At 42.3% G+C, this 20,984-nt stretch overlaps 1 protein-coding gene across 1 annotated transcript; it reads left to right on the forward strand.

The window, feature by feature from the left end:
• Nucleotides 1–6,646: 6,646 nt before the first annotated feature.
• LOC125381012 lies at nt 6,647–10,445 on the forward strand. The gene is made up of 7 exons (XM_048396951.1): nt 6,647–6,787; nt 7,030–7,329; nt 7,446–7,690; nt 8,111–8,467; nt 8,720–8,845; nt 9,312–9,419; nt 9,951–10,445. The coding sequence occupies exons 1-7, from the start codon at nt 6,703–6,705 to the stop codon at nt 10,314–10,316; spliced, it is 1,587 nt and encodes a 528-aa protein (XP_048252908.1). The 5' UTR covers nt 6,647–6,702; the 3' UTR covers nt 10,317–10,445.
• The last annotated feature ends 10,539 nt before the right edge of the window (nt 10,446–20,984 follow it).

Below are 20,984 nucleotides of genomic sequence, written 5' to 3' on the forward strand. Positions count from 1 at the left end.
TCCAAGTGTTCTGTCTAGTGTTCAGAAGTAGAACACTTGGGTTTAGAGTGCATGCAGAGGATCGTCAGATTTTCTTACGTCACCTCCGTAACCGATTTTTGACGGCTACATCAACCAGAAATTAGCTGTTTGGGGGTAGACTGAGTGGGCAAACTGTTCGAAACCGTCTGAGAACTGCTCACCTTTAAGCACGACGGCCATACTGCTGGCCGATTCTGACTCAATTACACAGACGTCAAAGTCAATTGTGGGCACAGCGACACTTACGATGGACTGAGAGGAATTGGAATTAAGTCGTCTTCAGTGATGAATACCGATTTAATCTTCGATTTGCTTATGGTAGGGCGAGGGTGTGGAGGCGCCGTCATGAACGTTACGCCCAGTGTTGTGTACAGGAAGTTGACAGATTTCGAGGCGGAAGTGTCATGGTGTGGGGTGCTTTCTGTGGCAATGCACGTTCCAGGCTTCTTGTCATCCGTGGCAACCTCGACGCTGCTGCTTACCGCGACCAGGTACTGGCACCAGAACTTCTGCCTTTTATGGCAGCACATGGACCCGGTTTGATCTTCCAACACGACAATGCCAGACCCCACACAGCTATTTTGACAAGGAATTTCCCTCAGAATGCGGGAATCAACGTCATGGACTGGCCGTCAAGGTCTCCCGACCTCAATCCCATCGAACACGTCTGGGATGCTCTTGGCAGAAGTCTGCGCACTCTCCAGAACCAACCACAGAATTTGCAAGATCTTGGCACCATTTTGCAGCAACAATGGCGTCGTCTTCCCAATCATGTGTTCACAAGCATCACAAGGTCCATGCGGAGGCGTTGTCAACGCTCATGGTGGCCATACACGCTACTGAACTTGTGTGCCCATCAGATTCTCGTGCTTGGGACTTATGATTTAAACTGTTGATGTTAATACCGTAGGTGCTTGGAACAAATTATGGTTACCACCGTTAATTAAAATCCTTTTGGGGACATTAATGATTAAAAATTACCTTCTCCGATACATTTGTCCGTTGTATATCATATATGGGATTACTTTTTAAAATGTGAAGTTTTTAATTTGACTCAGTATACTTACACTAACCAAATTTATCAATGTACATTTATCATGCAATGAGACACAGGAAATATTATTAATATATTATGTTATAGACTCTACTGCTCTGAATGTACTAATTATAAATGTACTTTAGGCCTGTGGCCTCCTCACTACGGAGATCTTGTCGTTGAAAGTAAAACATGATGTGAGTGAGTGAGTTTGGTTTTTACGCCGCTTTTAGCAATATTCCAGCAATTTCACGGCGGGGGACACCAGAAATGGGCTTCACACATTGTACCCATGTCGGGATTCGAACCCGGGTCTTCGGCGTGACGAGCGAACGCTTTAACCACTAGGCTACCCGACCGCCCCTAAAACATGATGTGTCAAAGCAGCTGGAGGCTAGGTTGACATGACACTTGGACAGCAGCGAGGCAGGTTGGCTCTCTGACGCCTCCGAGATGCTTACTGGTTTTGGTTTGGTGTTTAATGCCGCACTCATTATATTCAAGCTATATGACGACGATCTGTAAATAATCGAGTTTGGACAAGACAATCCAGTGATTGACATCATGAGCATCGATCCACACAATTGGGATCGATGACATGCTTCAACCAAGTCAGCGAGCCTGACCACCCGATCCCGTTAGTCGCCTCTTACGACAAGCATAGTCGCCTTTTAGGGTAAGAATGGATTGCTGAAGACCTGTTCACGGGCAAGATGCTAACTGGAGACCAGGATCATGGTTCAGATGTTGAATAAATCATAGAATAAACGTTGTATCAAATGCACAAGTATCCGGTAGAGCACCAACGTCTACCAAGGATGCATGTTTTAGACGCCTCTGCACACTCTAAACCTATGTGTTCTAATTTAGAACAGTGGACGCGTCCACATGTTCTGCCACAGAATTCGAGTGTTCTATTACAGACTGCGCGTGTTCTATTGCTGAACGTCTATGATCTGTTGTAGAACGCGGGTGTTCTCTCCTGAGCAAAAGTCCACATTACAGGAGCATGCATGTGATTAATAATGAAAAATAAATTTCACGCGACAAAAGAAATGTGTTTCTTATGATATCTATTGTGAGATGAAGACAGTCTGATTGATTTGTAAAAAAGATATTGAAAATTGGTATCAGAAATGTGATATTTGGGTTTAAATAAATAACAAATAGTTTATAAATTGTTCTATCTTGTTTAAATAATAACTCATATGTAGCCTGACTAAATATGACAGGAAAAAATATTTAAATACATCTTATTGATGATACATGAAAATAACTTGCTTGCATTACGGGATATTTACATGTATCAGAACACTGGTATTCTATTGGCTAATGCTACCTGGATCGTTTTTGTGTGCTATGGAACATATGCGGTCTATTTGCCGAACACGTGTTCTCTCACAGAACGCGTGTTCTGATGTGTTCAATAATACGTATTTCCTTATATCACATGTGTTTAACATAATAAAGTCGGAAATAGATATATCAAATCAACATTCGCTCTTTCACCCATAAGAAGCACGATAACTGTGATTTAACTGCTATTTTCTGTAAGAGGCATTTACATAAAATACCGAAATGACCTACATTCCCTTGAAAATAGACATATTTTCACAAGAATGTCTTTATTTTATGCTCAAATAGCAATGCCTCACTCATGTTAAACCTCCGAAGCGCCGCTACAGTACAATTCGAAGAAAACATTTACATTTTCTCTTTGTCAAGGCGGTCCCATGCAGGGTGACGAAGGTGGCACGCGCTGGGAAGGAGCTCGAGCATTGTCTGAACGAAGGGTGGTAACTCTCACCACAAAAGTTATTATGATAGACGGTCACAGTAAAGTTGCAACTTACCGTTACGGTGTTCATCGTTAAACGTGATTTTCAAGATGATTAAACATATGACAATAACTGACGCACACCAAAGCGTAAACATGAGAAACAGAGACAATCCGTCCCATGCGTTTATAATTATAAAGAGCTATATATGTGAGAACATACGTGTTCTATTAATAGAATATACGTGTTCTATTAATAGAACACTGGTGTTCTATTTTTCTAACTAGCATTCAACACTGCCCATGCCTTGTGAATAACATCCGTTCTGCTTGAAAACTGGCGTGACGTCAACTTTTGGCGGGGTACAATATCTAACGGTATCTGTGGTAATAACAATCCATCTAGGGAACATTTAGTTTCATAGTTTATCCTTAACTTTCACTGGTTTATCTTTCGTTGATAAAATCACATGATGGTCACATAGAATGTAATAACAGCCAATTGAAAAAGCACAGCAGACGACATACACGTCGCCACTTTTAACGGCATGTCTGTCATTTTACATGTAAATTGTGAGATGAAATCGATCAAAGCCTTGCTACCATAAAAAGTTTGTATCTGCCCTTGTGGCTATTAGGACAAATTTCCCAAATCATGTTCATGGTCACAGGGCATGCAGGTTACATGGACGTCACTGTAGTAGCGGCACTATTCAGTGTTGTTCTTATTTCCTGTGGGCCTTTCATCTCTCGTGTGTCTTTTGATTTAAACGTCCATACAAAAAGCGAAATGAGTGACTCACATTTCTGCTGCAATCTCTGCGTGTATAGCACGAAAACATTTGAAGCTTTCAGACACCATTATGTCCGTTGCCACAAACATGACCCCAAATTCTATGTAGCCTGCTGTATTGGTGCGTGTTCATACACAACAAATAAGTGGGGGAATTTCAAAGTACATATGCACAGAAAACATAAAGAAACCATTACATCTGTAAATCATGTATCTGATGATGAGATACGAACTGAAAATTGTGACAGTCTGAGTGGAATTGAGGGTGATCAGCTTAGGGCTACAGTCAGTGTTGACCACGTGAATTTTAATTCCTATTTCACGTTGTCATTGGAGGCTAAACATAATTTGTCACAAGTAGGAATCGATAACATTGTGTCCTCCGTCAGTGATTTGGTGGAGAGTCATATTAATGGTTTTAAGAGGCAGATCAAATCGAAACTGACTGACATAGGGATTAACCCTGACTTTGTTGATGATATTGCAACTGAAACACATTTGAATGTCTTTGAAACGCATAAGAAACGCCACACATTTTACAGACAGAACTTGGAAACGTACTTACAGCCGGAAGAAATTGTGATTGGAACAACTTTTATAACCCAAAATGGTACGATTCAAGAAAAGCCTGCTCTTGGCTATATAATTCCCTTTGAAAAGAGTATTAACAACCTGTTGCAAATACCGGAGGTTTGGAATTATGTGCAGAACACACACCTGTCAAGAGATGAGTATTTGCATGATGTTTGTGATGGAGATGTTATGCTAAACCATCCCCTCTTCTGTAGCAACCCGAGTGCCCTTCAAATCGCTATCAACTGTGATGATTTTGAAATTGTTAACCCACTTGGCAGTCATATCAGGAAGCACAAAATAACTGTGTTTTACTTCACTTTGTTAAATATACCACCACAATATAGGTCTAAACTAGAGGCAGTACAACTCCTAGCTATATGTAAATCCAAAGATGTACGAAAGAGACAAGCTCAGGAAAAACTGTTATCAGACTTTGTTCATACCCTGAATCGAATGTCAAGTGATGGCATAAGCATGCGTCTTCATGGCCGAATTCATTCAGTAAAAGGAACTCTTGTTATGGTTAGTGCTGATACGCTCGCGTCAAACTGGATAGGAGGATTTAAAGAGGGAGTATCTTTTGCACTAAAAAATTGTAGGCGGTGTGAGATTGAAAATGCTCATGTTGGATCTATATTTGTTGAGAGAGAGGTTGTTATGAGAAGTGAACAGATTCATCGTCAAAGGTGTGAGGAACTAGAGAATTGTAGTGCCAGCACTAGGAAGTACTGGAGTAAGCTTTGGGGAATCTCTAACACCAGCTGTCTTCTCAAAATTACTGGGTTTAACAGTATTTCCGGTCTTGTTCAGGATCCAATGCACGTTTTGCTAGAAGGTGTTGTGCCATATGAATTGTCTTTGGTGTTACATCAGTTCATACATGTAAAGCACTACTTCGGATTGAAGTGGCTTAACACAGCCATTTCCTCTTTTCAGTATTCTTATATTCATGGCAAAACAAAACCAGAAATAATTGAGAAGCAGCATATAAATGACAAAAAGAGAATCAAACAAACAGCAGCAGGAATGCTCACACTGGTACATATTTTGCCGATTTTGATTGGATGCAAGATTCCCAGAAATGATGCATATTGGATGAATACTCTTCGTATTTTGCAAATTGTTCTGTTTTGCACTGCATCCTATTGTTCACGAGATACTGCGTTCTATCTGCGTACTCTCATTGCTCAGTACTTGCACAACTTTCAAACGTTGTATTCAGAAGCGTCAATAATACCAAAAATGCATTTCATGATACATTTTCCCTCACAGCTCCTGGCCTACGGTCCACTCCGTCACCACTGGTGTATGAGATATGAAGGCAAAAATGGTTTCTTTGCCAACAAGAGATATAAGAATTTCAAGAACCTGCCGTTGTCTCTGGCTAATAGGCACCAGATTCACATGGCCTATATGCAAAGTGGTTCTGAATGTGGGAGATCCCCCAATTTTCTTTACCAAGGTGATCAGTTGGGACCAGGATGTGTAATTGATTTCCGGGAAGTATATCCTGATCTTCTGGAGGTTTTAGAGAACATTCTAGTTTCCCATGTTCATATGGTATACTCTTGCCAATCAGCAACAATTCATGGTTTGGAATACAGGCGCGGATGTGGCTTCGTTTTGGAATATGTGGCAGATATGCCGATATTTTGCTTGCTGGAATCAGTTGTCGTTGTTGATCACAGAAAATTCTTCGTTTTTGAAAAGATGGTGTCTGAATATGATATGCATATAATGTCCTACATACTTTCGAAAGAAGGTACTAAAGACATTGTCCCTCATTCCACATTGAAATTCAAATGGCCTCTGAGTGTATATACATTCAATGGGAAGAGCGTTGTGATGAACGTGAATAGTCACACCTATGCCTATCCATTTTGATATCCCGTTTGAAATGTCTTGTTCCAGACTTCATGTATGAAATTGCTGGTTTATTCGTTATTGATCGTTTTATACAGGTCGTATTTGTTCATCAGTGCGTTCATACACTGAGTGCAGTTGGTCAATTTGTTTCTTACCAAGAATAAACTATTAATGATTTTACATGTTGAGTTTATGTTATTGTTTGATTGATCTGGCTCCTTAGCAAGTTACCGTTTCGTACATTAGAAATGTTTTGGGCCGGAAGGTGGAGATTAACATAGTGTTTTCAGTTCAGAGCTTGGTTACTGGTATATTTAACCACGCTAAATTGAATTTGGAACCGAATGCGCATTAAACGATTAACAAATAAATCACAAAATCTTTGGTGTTAGCAAAGATATTGCGTTAAGCGGCATGGGCTTAGTTCATTGTTTTGAATGGACTGTTGAATTCAGAAAACACAGACAATAGACTATAAATAATTACACTTCATGAGCTTGAACATCAATACCCTTCACTCCAAACATGGCAGACATAGAAAGTGTGTGGGCATTCGACATGATCATTTTCATTTGACCACTCTTCCCATGTATTGATAGAATTATAATTATTTTGTAATTTAGGTAAGACATCATGTCAGTTTATAAACTGTGGAATGTGACTCGGACACTTAAAGTGTCTGTAATTGCCTCTTCGATTGAAGACCTGTTAGACAAAGGTGAGTATTCAAACGTACTACTCAGTATAATAAATAATCAATGTACCATTATGATGACATTTATTCTCAAATATACCATTACCAGGCTCTTGTTTTTTCTATCCTGATATATTTAACTATTCAAATTAATGTATGAGTAATGTGGTCTCTCAGTTTGCATTGACACAATAAGTGGAAATAAGTGTTTGTGGTTGTGGTCTTAATGACAAATGGTGATGGTCAACTATTTATGTGTGTTTCAGGGTCTCGTAAACTGAATCTCAACAGCAGCGAAAAGGTGACAGTTGTTCTCGAGGAAGATGGAACTGAGATTGACGAATATGAAATTCTCCAGGCTTTCCAGGAAAAAGTTCTTCTCCTCCTCCTCCCTGAAGAAATATGGACCCCAGCTAGGGAGAGTTACTCAAGTTCTTCCTCTACTGACCAACCAACGATTGTTTCACCTGCAGTCAGTCCACGGGCAGATTCCTGTATAAACACTTTGTCAAACAGCTCAACCCCGATGCAACTTTCTACACCTTCATCAAGTGCTTCCTCTCTAAGTAAGTTGGTGATATTCATATAGACATATATTATTACAATCATACAGAATACCAATGTGATTATCCCTATCCAGAAATGTTATGTTTACTTTTCTCATGTTATATTTATTTTGCAGATGCATTTTCAGTGACCGAAGCACTATTGAGGTCTCCACTGCCAACATTCAGCCCAATGGTTGCCAGACATTTAGATGGTCAACACGCCATACCCGAGAGAGTTTGGAACCTCATGATTGCCGAGTGTGCCAACCACTACTATACTAAATGTCCCAATATGAATGAACATCAACATTATCGCATAATTGGCAGCACCATGTATGCAAACTATCCCAGCATTGGGCTTGATGGAGAAAATCCTTGGGTGAGTTTCAAAAAGCATTGGGACAGAATCGATATAAAAGTTTGTATGCTTGTTTGTATGCTTGTTACCTTCCCCAGGTTCTCGAGCCCTCAGCACATTTACAAAAAGACTCCAAAAACGTGAGGTAAATGAGTAGGTAATTATGGTTTTACGCCGGTTTTAGCAACATTACAGCATTATCACGGCTGGGGACACCGGAAATAGGCTTCACACATTGTACCCATGTGGAAAATCGAACCCGGGCCTTTAGTGTTATGAGTTAACCCTTTAACCACCAGGCTACCCCAACGCCCCAAAATCGCGAGGACTGCTGTCAATACAGGTATTCCTCGAATGTATTTCATTATATAATGGTTTGATGCAAATGAGACATCATCGATAAAACATGTAACACTCTTTATATACCGATATTCATTTCAGTCCGCTTTTACAAAAAGCCTCTCTCAGAAAATCCGTCACATGAGATTCAACCTCAAGGTAAAGAGCCAGTGTACAAATCCATCTGATCAAGCCCTTTCCCCACCAGCTAAGAGGAATTGTTTCAGAATCAATGAAGCTGTAACCGAAACGACCCAAATTTCAAATGAAGACACTGAACGTCATGTGTCAGAGCTGCAGAGGGAATGGGAAAAAACCCCGAAACAGCGCAATAAACTCCATATCAGGAAACTCCTAAAGGAGACCCGTCATGACAGAGTGGATATGCTGAGTAAGGCGACAAGTGGCACAATATCATCCTTGTATGACAAGTATCCATGCTTCAGAGATGGATCTTATGTAAGTGTTCGTTTCAGATTAAATGTGTTGAGAATAGTGGGTACATCAGACATAAATAAAAACATCTGTATATTCACACCCTTTCTCCTATCATACCGTACTTAGTGTTATTGTCAACTCATCAAAAATATATGTTTCTATGCTCATTGTAAATCCTTTAGTTCGAGGATGATTAGCAAGGATGTAACACCTGTCATGTATTACACATTACCTGGGTTCCAAATAAATAGCAAATGCAATGTTATATTTCAGGTGCTGTATGAATTCGGACTTATGTTCGGAAATGAAAGGGCAAAATTGGCTGCAACAAACCTAAAAAATCTTGTTTTGGCTTGCGAAGGCATGAGCAGCTTTGAACACATCTCTGGGGAGACTAGTGTAAGTATGAAATGAACATTTGTAGAACTAAACCTACACCTACCCAGAACATGTTTTAACCTACACCTACCCAGAACATGTTTTAACCTACACCTACCCAGAACATGGTTTAACCTACACCTATCCAGAACATGGTTTAACCTACACCTACCCAGAACATGTTTTAACCTACACCTACCCAGAACATGGTTTAACCTACACCTACCCAAAACATGGTTTAACCTACACCTACACAGAACATGGTTTAACCTACACCTACCCAGAACATGGTTTAACCTACACCTACCCAGAACATGGTTTAACCTACACCTACCCAGAACATGTTTTAACCTACACCTACCCAGAACATGGTTTAACCTACACCTACCCAGAACATGTTTTAACCTACACCTACCCAGAACATGTTTTAGGCATTCTTCATGTGGCATATTATAGAGAAACAGATGTTTTCTTGTTTCTGTTATAGGATGCATTGAAGATGATCAATGTCATCAACTTCATAGAACGCAGCACACGGAGGCATCAAGGGGGGATAGGAAAACGAAACATGGGGTCAATTGTACAAATAAAGAAGGTACATATTCACTTTATTCTTGACCTTTGGGTAAGTTTCTAGGTGATAATTTTGGAAGTCTAATGACTTTTTAAACAAAACATTTTGTTCGAGTGTAACAGCCTGTAAATATTGAAACATTTGGGATTGTCATGGTAATCTTTTGTTTGCTTACCTACACTGTTTGTTAAAGTGAGTGAGAGGGTTTGGTTAAATGCTGCCTTAAACGGTATTTCAGTTTTTCACAGCATGTCAACTTGATGTTGGAGGAAAGCCCGAAGTGATGCAGGGCTAAGACGTTTACCACCTTGTTGAAACCGACTAGCAAGGATATGATGCTGAAAACTTAGAAATATAACCACGGCAAACGCAGATTCAAACCCACGAGCATAGGTTTCTGGCACGCCTAAGGGACACAACGTTGCACGATGAAATTCATTGTTTTAGATGACTAGGCCAACTGTGTCCACACCTGAAACTTTGTTAGAGAAATGGCTTAGGTAGTATGAACAAGTTTGAAAAAAAATCATGAGAAATTGGTTTGTGTTCTAGGACGTTGCACAGTCTGACATCATGCCTGCCCTGAAGACGAAAGTGTTGGAATCCCCCCGAATAGTTATATTCATGGATGGTGACAAAGTCCAAGGAATATTTTTGGTTGGAGATACGGTATACACAGAGGTGAAGAAGGAGGGCGGTGTGCTGGCGGCAGTTATCAAATTGATCGCCATGTACTACATCTTTGACATGGAATTCCCAAAGGCATATGCGATGGTAATGGCCGTGTTCCAAACCATCGTACTCCAGGAGGTTTACAAACGCGAAACATCGGCCAAATACAAGCACTTTATGAAAGACCTGAAATTTCAGCTAGCTGAAGTTGCTCACCGCGAGGGCCAGGAAGAAAGTGAGAAGTAAGCATTTCAGGCGAAGTATGGATTCCATGCTTTACATCAGTGATTGCTGCAGACGTTCTGTTCATGAAGAACTCGTGTGCTATTGACATATGAATTTGAAACTCAATAAATAATTCATTTTAACAGTTCAGAATTTCGTCTGTGTTTTATTTATCAGAGAGTTTGAGGTGTATCTATGGTTTTAATCTTTATTCCTTGTAGAACAGTAGTGTTCTGAATACCGACCTAGAACACTTTACAAGTGTTCTAAAAGTGTTACATCACCAGAACACGTGGAGCCGTTCTAAATATGCTTGCAGAACAGTAGTGTTCTCGATCGAGAACATTAGTGTTAAGAATATTTTCAGAACACATGGACGCGTTCTAAAAGTGTTACATCCAAGTGTTCTGTCTAGTGTTCAGAAGTAGAACACTTGGGTTTAGAGTGTGGTGTAAGGTTCGTTATCTGGCATTTTATTCTCGTCGATAGAAGTAAACATCTTTAGCGTTTGGAAAAGAATTCTCTTGCCCTCAGCTGAGACTGAACCTACAGCCTTGGTGGCCTTGGTGGGCGTGATATCGTCCACAGTTTGTTCCAGAAGGGCTAGATGGGTGACGGTGCTGGCGAGGTCAGGCTCCCCATTATGTTTAGTGATCTTGGCGATCAAAAGCAAAGGATGAACAAACAAGCCTGAAACTGGGAACAAACGTGGCTGTTCATCAGAGACCAGAATTCGAAATTGCGCCACTATGCACTGTCCTTCTGATAACGTAACACGTCCTTGAGGCAAAGATCACGCCATGTCTGGCGGTTTTATTTATTCAACTAGGTTGACGGAAATTTCTGATGGTTTCGTGTAAAAACGTCATTTTACTAGGTGAAAATAATAAAGAACTTGACCGTAATCGCCAAGGTAGATAGCGCATTCCCTAATGTCAGTTTTGATGACGTCAAGCGACTTATCAAAACTGAAATATATAACACATACAATCGCGTGTATACAATTTGATTCAATAGATAAATCTTCATTACAAGATAGCCATTTTGGATTACGTTTGTAAATAAAAGCGGAAAAATAATGATTCAATCAAAAGTTGTACCAAAGTGGGGAACGTCAGAGACCTGCATCACTTCGGGCTTTCTTCCCACATCAAAATGACACATTGCGATATGACTGAAAAACTTAAATGAGACTCATTCGCTCACTCATTCCCAATGGTACATGATAGGTGTGACCATAGACATCAAATATTTCATTCCGAATTTGTATAACAAGGGCTCCTTGCGTATAAGCCGCATGTTAGCTCCATCCAAGCCAACCCCACTAATACAAGTGTGTGCTGTGTGGACTGTCGAACCAAGACATGCTGTTTAATCATTGTAAAAAGTATTTCAAATATCTTTTAAAATTCTACAACTGACCTACTTAACAACACAATAAGTGCTATATACGTTGGGAATATCAATGATATGTAGGCTGTAAATTCTAATTAAAACACAAATTAAAAAGTCAGATATACATATATAATTCAGCAGTTTTAAATTAAATTCCAACCTTGTCAAAAACAATTTCTCAAATTACATTTCTGTAAATGGCAATTCACTTTATTTGCTGTCATATCTCAAGGAAGTTGCACGTTATCGTTTTTGCTGTGAGTTTTTTCTGACTTTTCTGACCGGTATGTAATATATTTGTCTTTGACCTGGTAATAAAATATGTTACTTAGCTACTTTTTGTTTCCTCTGCCTGATAATTTCTTGCAAAAGAATTAGTGGAATCAAACCCACACTTCCATGTAAATCTATCATTCTCTAAATGACTAAAAGATCATAATACTTTCGCCCTCCGTATTGTCACGTTATAGAAAATTCAAAAGTACAAATTATCATTGTCGTACGCACTCTGATGTGCTTGACTGACGCCTCACCTGGGTAAGCCCGGGCTTACACGGGCAGATCATGGAGATTTTACGTGCGCATCAGAGAATATATCAGGATGTTCCATTTTCGAATCATCATGCTTCTAATTCAGGAGGCCCAGTCGTCTAAGGCGCCGCGATTCGCTGTGCAGAGTTGCGTCCCTTAGGCACGCCAGAAACCTATGATTGTGGGTTCGAATCCCGGTTCGCCCCGATTATGTTTCTAGGTTTGTCAGCACCATACCCGTGCTCGTGGGTTTCACCGAAGTGGTAAACGTCTGAGACCTGCATCACTTCGGGCTTTCCTCCCACATTAAGCTGACACGCCGTGTTATGACTGGAATACTGTTAAAAGCGGCGTTAAACCAAACTCACTCACTCACTCTAATTCAGGAAAGTTGTCTCCTTTTGATGAAAGTATAAGATACTACCTGAGATCATGTATCAGTATAGAGACCACATATCGGTATAATGGTCCCAGGGATCGCAGGGAAGCGTATGTTTTCAGAACGGTATCCATGTTTTGACTCAGGTAATAAAATCGTCAGTATGGGAAAATTATATTCATCAATAACCACCAACCGTGTTATCATAACAGTTCGCTATTATGTACTTAGTGTGGAAATGCAATATTTATATGAAAATATTGAATCGATAGTTCAGTCGGGTGAAATAACACTTTTTGTTGGAACTACGTTTAGTCTGCCTGATTGAGTGAGTGGGTCTGGGTTTACGCCGCTTCTAGCAATATTCCAGCAATATCACGGCGGGGGACACCAGAAATGGGTTTCACACATTGTACCCATGTGAGGAATCGAAACCGGGCTTCGACTTGAAGAGCAAAAGCAAAACCACTAGACTAACCTCCTGGCTCTCCTTCCTGGTTGACTCTATGGACATTAAAGATCAGTTCGAAAATACAAAATAAATAGGACATTTGTCTCGTGACTTGGCAAAGTTGACATTTTCATTCGTGGTTGCACCAGGTGTAGAGGTCTCAGGCGTCGATGTTGAGCAGTCAGTACCATTCCTCGGAAAGGACGATACGCTCGGATTCCAGCAGCATGAAGTCGTCGTAGTACTGTACGTTGGCTGATGGGATGTCCCAACGCTGTTGCTGCCGTCGCCGTTACGAATCTGTTTCGCAGGTGAATGAGCTGTATCTGACCGTCTTCCAGTGGTGTTGTCACTCGGGGTCGTCCGGTTCTAGGCCTGTCCTGTGTCCTCCCTGTCTGCCTGTACCGTTGAATCAGCCTGGCTACTGTCAATGGTGTACAAACAAACCTTCAGGCAATTTGGACCTGTGTTGCCCCCATTTCGGCCATACCGATGGGTCTCTCTCTCTCTCTCTGCTCCTGTGACAGTCGTGGCATTTCTTTTGAGTGCTTTGAGTGTGGTTATACCCTGCAGACAGCTATACAGCTATACAGCTAACATGCACGTGCAGTTTATGCCATAGGCGGGAAACATGTTTCACCATTTTTTGTCACCGCACGAGCGCCGTCAAAGGTGGCGCGCTCGGGTGAGGTGCTTTTTAGCACCTGTTCCTGGGCAGTCATATTCCCAATACCCACTTTCCACTAGTTATCGCTGTTTTTAGGAAAATTACAAATTGCCAACCTATACTTTCTTTTGCCGCTTAGTTTATATATAAAATTGTATCACATTTTGCTGAATTGTATATTGCTAGGCTGCGGTCTTCCTGCAATTTCGACGTAAATTTCACATTTAAATGTAATGAAATGTAACATGTCAACAGTTATGAGACTAAAACGTGGGTATAAAAAACAAACAACGGAAAAATATCTTGTGATTGCTTGGGGACCTGTCGTAGATGATTCAATGGTCCTCAAGTACTGACACTGTACCTCTCGCAAATCCCCAATTCGTCAACACCGATGTACGATGTATTACCGTATTTCCGGTAAGATACGACCGTTAAGCCAGGGCGTTCATTCGATCGGCGGCAGTTCCAGTTGTCGATCCAGAATACTACAGTATATTTAGAACGTTTCCACGGGTTCTTGCGATGTAACACTTGCATTTAGTGTTCAGAATGTATTCAGAACACTAACCTTTAAGTCTAAGAGAACACACACAAACACTGACACTGACACCCTCTCTCCACACCACACAAACACTGCGACTCTCTCTCCACACACACTGAGACCCTCTCTCCACACACACACGCAAAGATACTGATACCCTCTCCACACACACACACACACACACACACACACTGACACCCTCTCTCCACACCACACAAACACTGCGACTCTCTCTCCACACACACTGAGACCCTCTCTCCACACACACACGCAAAGATACTGATACCCTCTCCACACACACACACACACTGACACCCTCTCTCCACACCACAGAAACACTGCGACTCTCTCTCCACACACACTGAGACACTCTCTCCACACACACACGCACAGATACTGATACCCTCTCCACACACACACACTGACACCCTCTCTCGACACCACACACACTGCGACTCTCTCTCCACACACACTGAGACCCTCTCTCCACATACACACGCACAGATACTGATACCCTTTCCAGACACAGACACACACACACTGAGACCCTCTCTCCACACCACACACACACACTGCGACTCTCCACACACACTGAGGTCCTCTCTCCACACACACACGCACAGATACTGATACCCTCTCCACACACAGACACACACACACACTGACACCCTCTCTCCACACACACACGCACAGATACTGATACCCTCTCCACACACAGACACACACACACACTGACACCCTCTCCCCACACCACACACACACTGCGACTCTCTCTCCACACACACTGAGACACTCTCTCCACACACACACGCACAGATACTGATACCCTCTCCACACACAGACACACACACACTGACACCCTCTCTCCACACCACACACACACTGCGACTCTCTCTCCACACACACTGAGACCCTCTCTCCACACACACACGCACAGATACTGATACCCTCTCCACACACAGACACACACACACTGACACCCTATCTCCACACCACACAAACACTGCGACTCTCTCTCCACACACACTGAGACCCTCTCTCCACACACACACGCAAAGATACTGATACCCTCTCCACACACACACACACACACACACACACACTGACACTGACACCCTCTCTCCACACCACACAAACACTGCGACTCTCTCTCCACACACACTGAGACCCTCTCTCCACACACACACGCAAAGATACTGATACCCTCTCCACACACACACACACACACACAGACACACTGACACCCTCTCTCCACATCACACAAACACTGCGACTCTCTCTCCACACACACTGAGACCCTCTCTCCACAAACACACGCAAAGATACTGATACCCTCTCCACACACACACAGACACACACTGACACCCTCTCTCCACACCACACAAACACTGCGACTCTCTCTCCACACACACTGAGACCCTCTCTCCACACACACACGCAAAGATACTGATACCCTCTCCACACACACACACACACACACACACACACACACACACACACACACACACACACACACACACACACACACACACACACACACACACACACACACACACACTGACACTGACACCCTCTCTCCACACCACACAAACACTGCGACTCTCTCTCCACACACACTGAGACCCTCTCTCCTCTATTATGTGTGGAGAGGTATCGGTGTCTGTGTGTGCGTGAAGACACCGATACCTCTCCACACATACACACACACACACACACACACACACACACACTGACACTCTCTCCACACACACTGAGACCCTGTATTCACGCACACACAGCCACCGATACCTCTCCACACATACACACACACTGACACCCTCTCTCCACACACACTGAGACCCTGTCTTCACGCACACACAGACACCGATACCTCTCCACACATACACACACATGCACACTGACACCCTCTCTCCACACACACTGAGACCCTGTCTTCACGCAAACACAGACACCGATACATCTCCACACATACACACACACACTGACACCCTCTCTCCACACACACTGAGACCCTGTCTTCACGCACACACAGTCACCGATACCTCTCCACACATACAAACACACACACACTGACACCCTCTCTCCACACACACTGAGACCCTGTCATATCTCTCTCCACACACACACACACACACACACACACACACACACACACACACACACACACACACACACACACACACACTGACACCCTCTCTCCACACCACACACACACTGCGACTCTCTCTCCACACACACTGAGACCCTCTCTCCACACACACACGCACAGATACTGATACCCTCTCCACACACAGACACACACACACTGACACCCTATCTCCACACCACACAAACACTGCGACTCTCTCTCCACACACACTGAGACCCTCTCTCCACACACACACGCAAAGATACTGATACCCTCTCCACACACACACACACACACACACACACACACACTGACACTGACACCCTCTCTCCACACCACACAAACACTGCGACTCTCTCTCCACACACACTGAGACCCTCTCTCCACACACACACGCAAAGATACTGATACCCTCTCCACACACACACACACACACACACACACACTGACACCCTCTCTCCACATCACACAAACACTGCGACTCTCTCTCCACACACACTGAGACCCTCTCTCCACAAACACACGCAAAGATACTGATACCCTCTCCACACACACACAGACACACACTGACACCCTCTCTCCACACCACACAAACACTGCGACTCTCTCTCCACACACACTGAGACCCTCTCTCCACACACACACGCAAAGATACTGATACCCTCTCCACACACACACACACACACACACACACACACACACACACACACACACACACTGACACTGACACCCTCTCTCCACACCACACAAACACTGCGACTCTCTCTCCACACACACTGAGACCCTCTCTCCTCTATTATGTGTGGAGAGGTATCGGTGTCTGTGTGTGCGTGAAGACACCGATACCTCTCCACACATACACACACACACACACACACACACACACACTGACACTCTCTCCACACACACTGAGACCCTGTCTTCACGCACACACAGCCACCGATACCTCTCCACACATACACACACACTGACACCCTCTCTCCACACACACTGAGACCCTGTCTTCACGCACACACAGACACCGATACCTCTCCACACATACACACACATGCACACTGACACCCTCTCTCCACACACACTGAGACCCTGTCTTCACGCAAACACAGACACCGATACATCTCCACACATACACACACACACTGACACCCTCTCTCCACACACACTGAGACCCTGTCTTCACGCACACACAGTCACCGATACCTCTCCACACATACAAACACACACACACTGACACCCTCTCTCCACACACACTGAGACCCTGTCATATCTCTCTCCACACACACACACACACACACACACACACACACACACACACTGTCTCCAGAGTTTACAGTACTTCATTGGGATATCCATGTAAAACTAACGATGCTTTGGAACACCGCCATTATGTCATTATGGTCTCAAACAATACATAATGCAAAGGACTAAGACTAACAATTATTGTGTAAGGCGTCTTGGTTTATATTACCCAAATTTGATTATGTACATGCCGTAATATAGCTAGTTGAGAGCGGCGTTAAACTACAGATATTCAACAATCACATTTGTTTCATGATTTACAGGTTGCGACACTTGAAAAGGTTATTTGGCCGAAAAAAGTATTTTCACTTTCAAAGTTGTACTTTGAACAACAACCAAATAGTAAAGAGTACAACAAATTTACATCAGTACTTTCTATATTTGCAGAATTGATTACTTGTTTCTTTTCCCGTTCCCTCCTCGGTGTAGCCGTGTGCTGCGATTTATAAATATTCGATGACATTGATTATCAACAAGGCATCCCATAATAGTAACGACAAAATAATGCTAGTTTGTTTCTTAAGTATATTTCACATCAAGAAAACCAATCCACATGTCCGGTGTTTTTGTAAGTTTAGTTTAATGTCGCTTCCAAGATTATTGCACTTACATAGCGACGTGTGTGTGTGTGTGTGTGTGTGCGTGCGTGCGTGCGTGCGTGCGTGCGTGTGTGTGTGTTTGTACCAGTCCGGACTGATGCCGATTTTATTTATAGTGTTAGCCCACTACTTACACTACTCTCCTCATATATCGATGCGTTTTCCTGGGTACACGATGTTTCAGATTTGTTGCAGCTCACCAGTCCTAATTCATATACAAAACATTTAGTTACGTTCATATGTTATTTAATATGTTCGTGTTTTGCAACCTACGTGCATATATAATGTATGGTAATGGTTACTCGCTCGCTAAAATTGCCCTCGCACGTATGGAATGATTTGCCCTGACGAATAAGTACCGTATTTCCTCTATTAGACGCCGTGCTTCCAATACACGCTGGCCTCCAATTGACGTCGGGTCATACGCTCTGTCCCAAAACATGAAAGTCTGGCCTTTGTAATACGCCGTCTCAAATACTGTGATGTGTTGGTGATTACTAATGACAGTTTCCTGTTACCTTTGTATGACTGAAGAATGTGATAACAATTCGATAAGGTAGTGAGTTGCCGCAGACAACCGGGGTATATTAAAGTGTTGAAAGAATACAGTTCGTCATGTTTATTTTTTTTTTAAATAATAATTGAGCACACGTTGATGTCGGAAAAAATAATTGAGCCGCACTCGGCAATATTCTAGCTATATGACTGCGGACTGTAAATAATCGAGTCTGGACCAGACAATCAAGTGATTAACATCATTAGCATCGATCCACGCAGTTGGTATACAATGACATGCATCAACCAAGTCAGCGAGCCTGACCACCCGATCCCGTTAGTCGCCTCTATTATATCAGGGTATGAAACACCCAAAAATTTCAGCCAGACCACAGGACTGGCTAGCTGAAATACTTGCCAGCCCTGACCAAAACCTGCCTGCCCACTATAATCATATGTTTCTCAGGATAAGCTAACGGGGTTTCTTTTTGGTTACATTTTATCATTCATCTTTACATGTGAATTAATGCTTATCATCGGGAAATATTTTGAATATTTTCACATATGAAATATAACCCGACCGTCGGGCAGGGGGATTTGAAAATCTGGCAGCCCGAGTTCAAATCAACCCGCCTCGGACGGTCGGGCAGGCAGGTATTTCGAACACTGATTATATATAGAACATACGGTTCCTATATAGATTCAACTCTCTGGTTATTAATCATTAATTTAAAATTAATAACTCTCTGGTAGTATATCTAGGTATTATATGGCATAAGTCTGTTTGACGTTTGTTTGTATTATGGAATGACCATGTGTCAGTGGGTTTTATAACAATAGAACATTATGCCGTATTGTCGACACTGAATACTTATAATAGCCTAATTATCACTTCATCGGTTCCCACTCACTTTCTATCACCTGTTGTCATTTTAATCTCATCCATCCGACCAACAACGTGTTGCCATGGATGTAGCTAACATCGGGAAATTGCGTCATCTTTGTTCGCGGTCTCAGCGGCATACATACAACATAAAAAAGGGATCTTTTGTTTTGAGAGACCATTCACATTGTCTCCCATACTTACTCAAGAGCACTTCCGGTGACATCGATTTCACGCTGGGTATTTCTTTACATAAAGGATACAACGTGCTGCAGGCGATATATTTTAACAACAGGTAGATTTTCGTATAGTTTATTGTGTGCATCAAATAAATCTGCGTGACGTTTTTCCTGCAATGCATTGACAAACTCAGTTCTACGGCTTAGATGTAGCTGGGCCTCACATACCCCTTAAGTGCCCCCGAGAGAAGCGAAAAGTATTGTGTAATAACAGGTTCGTTACACAAAATGTTACTGTACCAGCGCTTTGTCTAGTCTGTGTGAACATCTTTCAATCGTAACTATAATACCATGACATAACATGACATAACATTTTAAGCAATTTCGTGCAGTTTGGACAACATTCACACCAAGAAATGTAATAAGTCAATGGCAAAAGTCAAGGTCAAATAAACAAGATGGCAGATGCAGTAAAATTTCGAAGTTAAATCAGTACTTTTTAAAAAAATCGGGCATAGCTTTCGCGCACCTGGCTACCCGCCAGGTCTGGGAGTAATACTGCCATCAACTTCAACCCCCATCCCCCAGACACAAGGACAACTGTCACAAGCGTGCAATGTCTGACCCTTTCCCCATGTTGAAGCATATTGAAAAAAACTTACCTTGTACTTACCTTTTGATGAAAAAAACAAAACTCCATTGCAAACATAAGACATATATCCCCATGACATGGGGTTTTGGCCGCTGAAGAAACATTCATAGTTTTTTCGCTTATCACATGAACAACTGTAAAACATCTCATTCACTTACAGGCTAAAAGACAACTTTATCTTAAAAACAAGCCATCAGCTGACTCTGAGTATTTACAATTTATGTGTGACGCCACACCCCACGTTATAGTGCAAGTATTCGTGACAGAAAACGTATGATGTCCGAAAACCTATGCTGGTGAAAGCCCTGATCGAAAACATGACAATCCGCGCCAAATGTCCGGTTTTCGATCATATTTTTCGGAGTGTTTTTTTTTATTTTTTAATTAAATTTTTACGCGGAAGATGATTTTTTCCGAGGACTACTGTTTTAAAATAACGCGATTTTCCGCGTTTCTGCGGAGATTTCACATCCCTGAAATCAAATCA

Source organism: Haliotis rufescens, unplaced genomic scaffold (genome assembly GCF_023055435.1).
Source record: "Haliotis rufescens isolate VD_foot unplaced genomic scaffold, xgHalRufe1.0.p SCAF_16, whole genome shotgun sequence".
In the NCBI taxonomy this organism is placed as follows: Eukaryota; Metazoa; Mollusca; class Gastropoda; order Lepetellida; family Haliotidae; genus Haliotis; species Haliotis rufescens.

What these genes read in the sequence shown, in the direction of transcription:
- LOC125381012 (XM_048396951.1), top strand. Translation starts at nt 6,703, where the DNA reads ATGTCAGTTTATAAACTGTGGAATGTGACTCGGACACTTAAAGTGTCT. An exon ending in ATCAAGTGCTTCCTCTCTAA is followed by an intron (nt 7,330 to 7,445) that starts GTAAGTTGGTGA and finishes TTTATTTTGCAG; the next exon opens with ATGCATTTTCAGTGACCGAA. An exon ending in TTGATGGAGAAAATCCTTGG is followed by an intron (nt 7,691 to 8,110) that starts GTGAGTTTCAAA and finishes TATTCATTTCAG; the next exon opens with TCCGCTTTTACAAAAAGCCT.